Consider the following 9851-nt stretch of genomic DNA (forward strand, 5'->3'; position numbering starts at 1 on the left):
TCCTGTCTGTTGGTTATGAAAACTGTTTCACCGAACACACTGCTTTGTTCAAAAATTGGCTGTTTTCAACTCTTTCTCTCTCTCTCTCTCTCTCTCTCTCCTCTCTCGCTCTTTCTATCGCTCTCTCTCCGAACCTCTTGCAAGAAAGGCTTTTCACTGTACTAGCCACCGTGCTTCTACATCTGCATTGCTTGCTGTTTGGAGTTTTAGGCTGGGTTTCTGTATAGCACTTTGTGACATTGCCTGATGTGAAATGGGCGATATAAATGTGATTGATTGACCAGCACACAACTCAAACTGCCCTAGAGACAACAAAAATTAAATGACACCCTATGCCCCACATAGTGCACTGCGTTTGACCCCTAGTCCATATGGCTTGGGTAAAACAATTGTGTGCTATGTAGGGAATAGGCTGTAATTTTAGATGTGAAGATAGCAGTAAGAACAATCAGTAAGGCAGGCAGGCAGGCAGACAGTTAGGCAGGGAGGCAGTTTGACAGACAGACAGACAGACAGACAGACAGACAGACAGACAGACAGACAGACAGACAGACAGACAGGGAGGCAGGCAGGCAGGCAGGCAGGCAGGCAGGCAGGCAGGCAGGCAGGCAGGCAGGCAGGCATGTCGTTTGGTAGTCAGGCAGTTAGGCATGGAGACAGGCAGGCATGCAGGGACACAGCTAGTCTTTCCTGATGTGCAAGTCCTGCCATTCCTCTTGCATTTTTCTGGTGGCTGGGTAAACTCAGAACAACAGCTCTGGTGGCTGGATGAACTCAGAGCAACAGCTCTGGTGGCTGGATGAACTCAGAGCAACAGCTCTGGTGGCTGGGTGAACTCAGAACAACAGCTCTGGTGGCTGGATGAACTCAGAACAACAGGTCTGGTGGCTGGATGAACTCAGAACAACAGCTCTGGTGGCTGGGTGAACTCAGAACAACAGGTCTGGTGGCTGGGTGAACTCAGAGCAACAGCTCTGGTGGCTGGATTTTTTTTATTTTATTTTACCTTTATTTAACCAGGTAGGCAAGTTGAGAACAAGTTCTCATTTACAATTGCGACCTGGCCAAGATAAAGCAAAGCAGTTCGACAGATAAAACGACACAGAGTTACACATGGAGTAAAAACAAACATACAGTCAATAATGCAGTATAAACAAGTCTATATACAATGTGAGCAAATGAGGTGAGAAGGGAGGTAAAGGCAAAAAAGGCCATGATGGCAAAGTAAATACAATATAGCAAGTAAAATACTGGAATGGTAGTTTTGCAATGGAAGAATGTGCAAAGTAGAAATAAAAAAATAATGGGGTGCAAAGGAGCAAAATAAATAAATTAATTAAAATTAAATACAGTTGGGAAAGAGGTAGTTGTTTGGGCTAAATTATAGGTGGGCTATGTACAGGTGCAGTAATCTGTGAGCTGCTCTGACAGTTGGTGCTTAAAGCTAGTGAGGGAGATACGTGTTTCCAGTTTCAGAGATTTTTGTAGTTCGTTCCAGTCATTGGCAGCAGAGAACTGGAAGGAGAGGCGGCCAAAGAAAGAATTGGTTTTGGGGGTGACTAGAGAGATATACCTGCTGGAGCGTGTGCTACAGGTGGGGGATGCTATGGTGACCAGCGAGCTGAGATAAGGGGGGACTTTTCCTAGCAGGGTCTTGTAGATGACATGGAGCCAGTGGGTTTGGCGACGAGTATGAAGCGAGGGCCAGCCAACGAGAGCGTACAGGTCGCAATGGTGGGTAGTATATGGGGCTTTGGTGATAAAACGGATTGCACTGTGATAGACTGCATCCAATTTGTTGAGTAGGGTATTGGAGGCTATTTTGTAAATGACATCGCCAAAGTCGAGGATTGGTAGGATGGTCAGTTTTACAAGGGTATGTTTGGCAGCATGAGTGAAGGATGCTTTGTTGCGAAATAGGAAGCCAATTCTAGATTTAACTTTGGATTGGAGATGTTTGATATGGGTCTGGAAGGAGAGTTTACAGTCTAACCAGACACCTAAGTATTTGTAGTTGTCCACGTATTCTAAGTCAGAGCCGTCCAGAGTAGTGATGTTGGACAGGCGGGTAGGTGCAGATAGCGATCGGTTGAAGAGCATGCATTTAGTTTTACTTGTATTTAAGAGCAATTGGAGGCCACGGAAGGAGAGTTGTATGTCATTGAAGCTTGCCTGGAGGGTTGTTAACACAGTGTCCAAAGAAGGGCCGGAAGTATACAGAATGGTGTCGTCTGCGTAGAGGTGGATCAGGGACTCACCAGCAGCAAGAGCGACCTCATTGATGTATACAGAGAAGAGAGTCGGTCCAAGAATTGAACCCTGTGGCACCCCCATAGAGACTGCCAGAGGTCCGGACAGCAGACCCTCCGATTTGACACACTGAACTCTATCAGAGAAGTAGTTGGTGAACCAGGCGAGGCAATCATTTGAGAAACCAAGGCTGTCGAGTCTGCCGATGAGGATATGGTGATTGACAGAGTCGAAAGTCTTGGCCAGATCAATGAATACGGCTGCACAGTAATGTTTCTTATCGATGGCGGTTAAGATATCGTTTAGGACCTTGAGCGTGGCTGAGGTGCACCCATGACCAGCTCTGAAACCGGATTGCATAGCAGAGAAGGTATGGTGAGATTCGAAATGGTCGGTAATCTGTTTGTTGACTTGGCTTTCGAAGACCTTAGAAAGGCACGGTAGGATAGATATAGGTCTGTAGCAGTTTGGGTCAAGAGTGTCCCCCCCTTTGAAGAGGGGGATGACCGCAGCTGCTTTCCAATCTTTGGGAATCTCAGACGACACGAAAGAGAGGTTGAACAGGCTAGTAATAGGGGTGGCAACAATTTCGGCAGATCATTTTAGAAAGAAAGGGTCCAGATTGTCTAGCCCGGCTGATTTGTAGGGGTCCAGATTTTGCAGCTCTTTCAGAACATCAGCTGAATGGATTTGGGAGAAGGAGAAATGGGGAAGGCTTGGGCGAGTTGCTGTTGGGGGTGCAGTGCTGTTGTCCGGGGTAGGAGTAGCCAGGTGGAAAGCATGGCCAGCCGTAGAAAAATGCTTATTGAAATTCTCAATTATGGTGGATTTATCAGTGGTGACAGTGTTTCCTATCTTCAGTGCAGTGGGCAGCTGGGAGGAGGTGTTCTTATTCTCCATGGACTTTACAGTGTCCCAGAACTTTTTTGAGTTAGTGTTGCAGGAAGCAAATTTCTGCTTGAAAAAGCTAGCCTTGGCTTTTCTAACTGCCTGTGTATAATGATTTCTAGCTTCCCTGAACAGCTGCATATCACGGGGGCTGTTCGATGCTAATGCAGAACGCCATAGGATGTTTTTGTGTTGGTTAAGGGCAGTCAGGTCTGGGGAGAACCAAGGGCTATATCTGTTCCTGGTTCTAAATTTCTTAAATGGGGCATGTTTATTTAAGATGGTTAGGAAGGCATTTTTAAAAAATATCCAGGCATCCTCTACTGACGGGATGAGATCAATATCCTTCCAGGATACCCCGGCCAGGTCGATTAGAAAGGCCTGCTCGCAGAAGTGTTTCAGGGAGCGTTTTACAGTGATGAGTGGAGGTCGTTTGACCGCTGACCCATTACGGATGCAGGCAATGAGGCAGTGATCGCTGAGATCTTGGATGAACTCAGAACAACAGCTCTGGTGGCTGGATGAACTCAGAACAACAGCTCTGGTGGCTGGATGAACTCAGAGCAACAGCTCTGGTGGCTGGATGAACTCAGGGCAACAGCTCTGGTGGCTGGGTGAACTCAGAACAACAGGTCTGGTACTGTATGAACTCAGAGCAACAGCTCTGGTGGCTGGGTGAACTCAGAACAACAGCTCTGGTGGCTGGATGAACTCAGAGCAACAGCTCTGGTGGCTGGATGAACTCAGGGCAACAGCTCCATCACATGTTCTACCATACATTCCTAAGTCATCATGCACACCGCCTGCAGCACTGGCATAGCAGCACAGGCAAAGCACACACACACACACACACACACACACACTTATGCTCATACAACCAAGTGTGCACACTCACAATGTGGGGCAGGTGCTCAAACTGAGAGAAAAAAAGTTACATGAGAGAAAGTTCAAATAAAATTAAAGGTCATTAATTGTAAATAAAAATGCCACCATTCAAAAGGGCACATTTTTTCATATGAGGGCAAAGGGACAGGTGCTTCAGCACCCCTCAAGCTCTATCTGGGCACGTGCCTGCAAACACATACACACAGATGGTATCGCATGCGCACAATCACACACACTGAGGAGTCACGCCCATAAGGCAGCACAAGACCAGACCGACAGCCGTCCATGTGTGAGATGATATGTGTGGGCTATGTGTGTCGGTGTGGGAGTGTAGGAACGCGGTAGTCCTACATATTTATATGTGAACATAGTAAGTGATCATTTTCTGTGACATTAAATACATACTCTCATGGGCAGCATGTACATTTTAGGTACAGCACATGTCTGGCCTATATACAATCATAATCAGTGGTCATATTAAATCATGTCATGAATTAAATAAAGGACCCAGAAAGGCTAAATGCATTGTTTCGGACTAGTTGTGTTGCGATCTTCTTGCTTGTCACCGCATTGAAAACAGAATGAACGTCGCATTTTCACAAACCTATGGAGACGCGCATGAGGAATAAAGGCTGTTTCTGTGTCTCTTCACACCTCGTCGACGCCCATTGATAACAACAAGACATTGGCCATTTACTATAAAGGCGTTTTACACCACCACTAGAGACACCTGTCATCAGCGCTGGATCTACTACTCTCATTCAATTTCTACTATCGTCATTTGCATTAAGTGACAGAAATGTAATGTTGCACAGAATTCCATTGGCTGCGTATTAGCCATGCAAAATGCATGTGTTGAGTGTTCTAGATGGATGAGGATAGGTATGAACGAATGACAAAATAACTACGACCATAGCCACAAATGCATGGGGTAACAGTGGGCTGCTCAGCATGCAATAAAACGAAACACAGAAAATAATAACAATAGCCCATCGCGCAATAGTTGTCCACCTAATTCATATGCAATTTTCTCTACGTCGATATAAAATATTTAAATGTGTTATAACTCAGATATATCTGTGTATTATACTGTGTTGATATTTCATAGTTCACCCTCCAGGATCAACACTAACCCGAGATATAATCGGTGACAGCAATCCGGCCAGATTAGCCCGTAAACAAAGAAAAAAAAAGGTCCGTCTTTTGTACGATAGTCCTAATCCGATTAAGATCTCTCTACTCATCTCCGAAACAGGGGCACGTGGACCCGCATGAGGTCCAAATCCTGCAGATAGAATAGATATTTTGTTTCTATGTGAAAAATATCGCACCAGATTCTTGCAATCAGTGCAAGGTGCACGCAGAAACATGTACCCACCAGCTCCTCCAGCATCCGTCCAGACAGTTTGACAATAAAGAGGAGAATAAAATCACGAAAAAACTAACTCACCTCGTGTTCTAAAGAAAAAGACGGATCGGGGTTGTGGATCGGGAGGGTCAAATTAAGTGATTGAAGAGAGAGAGCAGACAGAATAGTTTGTCAGAATCGGTAGAATCCGTGTCCGGACGGTGTGGCGCGTGGGGGTTTAGGCTGGATGCTGTCATCGTATTGGGATTGCTCTCGACCGCTTAATCCCCGGTCCTGAGCTCAGAAATAACCCAACCCCTCCCTCCCTTCGTCTTCTCCTCCCTTTATTTTCTCAGCCTCTCCTTCACATTCATCATTGTTCGCTCCCTCTCGGTCTGTTTTGAAGACCCCCCTCACAACGCCAGTTTGATTGAAGGCGAGGGAGATCATGATTAACATTAAAGCAGTGAATAAATATGATATTACTGTATTAATAGAAGTGGGGGGGGGGGGGGGTCGTCAACAAATTATAATTACAGTATATTGTAGTTTAATAAGCAATCATATAAAACAAACATAAAATATAATATTTACATTTTATTGACATTGTTATTCGTCTCTACATATATATTTTAAACAGACTTATACTTAGATAAATTGGAAAGTCTTGAGTTAGTAGAAATTTCTCAGAAATAAATGTGTATATTTTTGCCCTTCGCTAATCGTAGAGTTTGTACCTCTACGGCCATTTCATTTACAGTAATCCTTCAAGCGTAATTTCCGGTTTAAACAGTCACATTTCCGCCATCAAACACGCCGGTACTGAGAATCAAACCAAAGAGCAAGCGTAACACAAATTTGCAGGGAAATCGCAGCCCTAAAATCACAACCAGCGCAGGGGTTGGGTGTAAAACCTTCACAGACCACGGCGAGATGTTCAAACTCGAGGGGTTAGGGCCGAAAATGGACCCAGAGGCGATGAAGAAAAAGATGCGACAGGACGTCATCTCGTCCGTGCGCAATTTCCTAATCTATATTGCCCTTCTCAGAGCCAGTAAGTATCGGCCTTCACATTCCTCTCGGTTTGCACATTATCTCACAATATATTGTGTAATGCATGTGTCACCCAACTGGTCAGTGCTCTGACCAGAAAATGTACACAGAATCAATGACATCACCAGACATGACCCTCCACAGATCATCCAGCAGGTAGTGACCCCAAAAATTGGTTCCCCTCTTTTGAAAGGGAGCCAACTGTGCATGAAAATGAATGGCCATTAATTTAGACAGCATCCCCGAGGTCTTCAATAGCACTTTTGACTGTAAACAATGTCTCAATCAAAAGTTAACATTTATGTATAATTTACTCCACAGCTCCATATATTTTGAAGAAGTTGGACAGCATTTGAGACCATCTACCTCTACAGTATTCCCACACTCCATTTACTGCATCAAGCACAATGGACATAACGATGACAGGGGAACAAAGGGACGAGTGGCGAGCTAAACACCATCATATGGATCCTATATGGAATACTTCTTTATAGGCTTTAATGAAGATAGTGCGTTGTGTCCCACATAGCACTTGAACACTAAGTAGTTGTCAGTTATAGTTTTCAAGATGTCCTCTGTTTTTGTTTACGGTTAGTGCTCAGTAACAGAAAAACATCTGATTGCATTTTGGTTTTGAGTGATACTGTACCTCCATTTGCAATGGTCCATATCAATAAATGAGAGTCTTGTAATTGAACGTTTGAATTTTGTTGGTCATGCGAATCACCTGCAATAAAGGGAAGACATGTTTAAATATTGATTGGATGTTCATATCATCAGGTATACCTAAATGTCTCCTGAAAAAGCAATGTCCAAACTGGCAAAAAAAACTTTAAGAACTATAATTTATGGGTTTTGATTTGAAGATATTCAGTGGATCCTAAGGTATACACTATTCTGCAAAAGGGTGGTAGAGGGCATTATGTCAAATTTGCTACACACAGATTATTACTTGCCCCCTGGACTCCACATCATAAAGATACACAGTATATATACTGAACACAAATATAAACACAACATGTAAAGAAGTGTTGGTCCCATTTTCCATGAGCTGAAATAAAAGATCTCAGATATTTTCCATACACACAAAAAGCTTATTTCTCACATTTTGTGCGCAAATTTGTTTACATCCCTGTAGGGTGAGCATTTCTCCTTTGCCAAGGCAATCCATCCATCTCAAAGGTGTGGTATATCAAGAAGCTGATTAAACAGCATGATCATTACACAGGTGCACCTTGTGCTGGGGACAATAAAAGGCCACTCTAAAATGTGCAGTTTTGTCACACAACACAATGCCACAGATGTCTCAAGTTTTGAGGGAGTGCAATCGGCATGCTGACTGCAGGAATGTCCAACCGAGCTGTTGCCAGAGAATTGAATGTTAATTTTTCTACCATAAGCCGCCTCCAATGTCCTTTTATTGAATTTGGCAGTACATCCAACCGGCCTCACAACCGCAGACCACGTGTAACCACGCCAGCCCAGGAACTCCACATCCAGCTTCTTCACCTGTAGGATTGTCTGAGGAGGGAGAGGGAGGTGGTGCTGAGGAGTATTTCTGCCTGTAATAAAGCCCTTCTGCTGCACCCATGCCCAGTCATGTGAAATGCATAAATTAGGGCCTATTTTTTTTTTTTAAATGGACTGATTTCCTTCTATGAAGTGTATCTTACTAAAATCTTTGAAATTGTTGCATGTTTATATTTTTGTTCAGTATAGTGCGGAGGTAAAGCAGTTGTCCATTACCTGAATATCCCACAATGGAGGAGTACATCAGCATTCTGATCATAAAGTTGACGATTTCAAATGTTTTTTTTCTTTATTCATATAATGTGGCATAATATTGCCCTCGCTAGAAGCATGTGTTTCAGACATAAGGAAGTGGATGGCTGCAAACTTTCTACTTTTAAACTCGGACAAAACAGAGATGCTTGTTCTAGGTCCCAAGAAACAAAGAGATCTTCTGTTGAATCTGACAATTAGTCTTAATGGTTGTACAGTTGTCTCAAATAAAACTGTGAAGGACCTCGGCATTACTCTGGACCCTGATCTCTCTTTTGAAGAACATATCAAGACTGTTTCAAGGACAGCTATTTTCCATCTAAGTAACATTGCAAAAATCAGAAACTTTCTGTCCAAAAAGGATGCAGAAAAATGTATCCATGCTTTTGTCACTTCTAGGTTAGACTACTGCAATGCTCTACTTTCCGGCTACCCGGATAAAGCACTAAATAAACTTCAGTTAGTGCTAAATACGGCTGCTAGAATCCTGACTAGAACCAAAAAAAATTGATCATATTACTCCAGTGCTAGCCTCCCTACACTGGCTTCCTGTCAAGGGCTGATTTCAAGGTTTTACTGCTAACCTACAAAGCATTACATGGGCTTGCTCCTACCTATCTCTCTGATTTGGTCCTGCCGTACATACCTACACGTACGCTACGGTCACAAGACGCAGGCCTCCTAATTGTCCCTAGAATTTCTCTCCTATAGAGCTCCATTTTTATGGAATGGTCTGCCTACCCATGTGAGAGACGCAAACTCGGTCTCAACCTTTAAGTCTCTACTGAAGACTCATCTCTTCAGTGGGTCATATGATTGAGTGTAGTCTGGCCCAGGAGTGTGAAGGTGAACGGAATGGCTCTGGAGCAACAAACCACCCTTGCTGTCTCTGCCTGGCCGGTTCCCCTCTCTCCACTGGGATTCTCTGCCTCTAACCCTATTACAGGGGCTGAGTCACTGGCTTACTAGGGCTCTTTCATACCGTCCCTAGGAGGGGTGCGTCACTTGAGTGGGTTGAGTCACTGATGTGATCTTCCTGTCTGGGTTGGCATCCCCCCTTGGGTTGTGACGTGGCAGAGATCTTTGTGGGCTATACTCGGCCTTGTCTCAGGATGGTAAGTTGGTGGTTGAAGATATCCCTCTAGTGGTGTGGGGGCTGTGCTTCGGCAAAGTGGGTGGGGTTATATCCTTCCTGTTTGGCCCTGTCCGGGGGTGTCATCGGATGGGGCCACAGTGTCTCCTGACCCCTCCTGTCTCAGGCTCCAGTATTTATGCTGCATTAGTTTATGTGTCGGGGGCTAGGGTCAGTTTGTTATATCTGGAGTACTCCTCCTGTCCTATCCGGTGTCCAGTGTGAATTTAAGTATGCTCTCTCTAATTCTCTCTTTGTCTCTTTCTTTCTCTCTCTCGGAGGACCTGAGCCCTAGGACCATGCCTCAGGATTACCTGACATGATGACTCCTTGCTGTCCCCAGTCCACCTGGCCGTGCTGCTGCTCCAGTTTCAACTGTTCTGCCTGTGATTATTATTATTTGACCATGCTGGTCATTTATGAACATTTGAACATCTTGGCCATGTTCTGTTATAATCTCCACCCGGCACAGCCAGAAGAGGACTGGCCACCCCACATAGCCTGGTTCCTCTC

General features: G+C 44.5%; 1 protein-coding gene across 1 annotated transcript; it reads left to right on the forward strand.

Moving 5' to 3' along the window:
• The first annotated feature begins 6147 nt into the window (after positions 1-6147).
• LOC109906006 (mitochondrial import receptor subunit TOM5 homolog) lies at positions 6148-7178 on the forward strand. The gene is made up of 2 exons (XM_020503641.2): positions 6148-6425; positions 6746-7178. The coding sequence occupies exons 1-2, from the start codon at positions 6305-6307 to the stop codon at positions 6778-6780; spliced, it is 156 nt and encodes a 51-aa protein (XP_020359230.1). The 5' UTR covers positions 6148-6304; the 3' UTR covers positions 6781-7178.
• Positions 7179-9851: the final 2673 nt, after the last annotated feature.

The sequence above is a fragment of the Oncorhynchus kisutch genome, linkage group LG15 (assembly GCF_002021735.2).
Source record: "Oncorhynchus kisutch isolate 150728-3 linkage group LG15, Okis_V2, whole genome shotgun sequence".
NCBI lineage: Eukaryota > Metazoa > Chordata > Actinopteri > Salmoniformes > Salmonidae > Oncorhynchus > Oncorhynchus kisutch.

Excerpts from the sequence above, each read along its gene's own strand:
- LOC109906006 (XM_020503641.2), top strand. The coding sequence starts at position 6,305 with ATGTTCAAACTCGAGGGGTTAGGGCCGAAAATGGACCCAGAGGCGATG. Across the intron at positions 6,426-6,745 it reads TATTGCCCTTCTCAGAGCCA|CTCCATATATTTTGAAGAAG; the intron begins GTAAGTATCGGC and ends TTTACTCCACAG.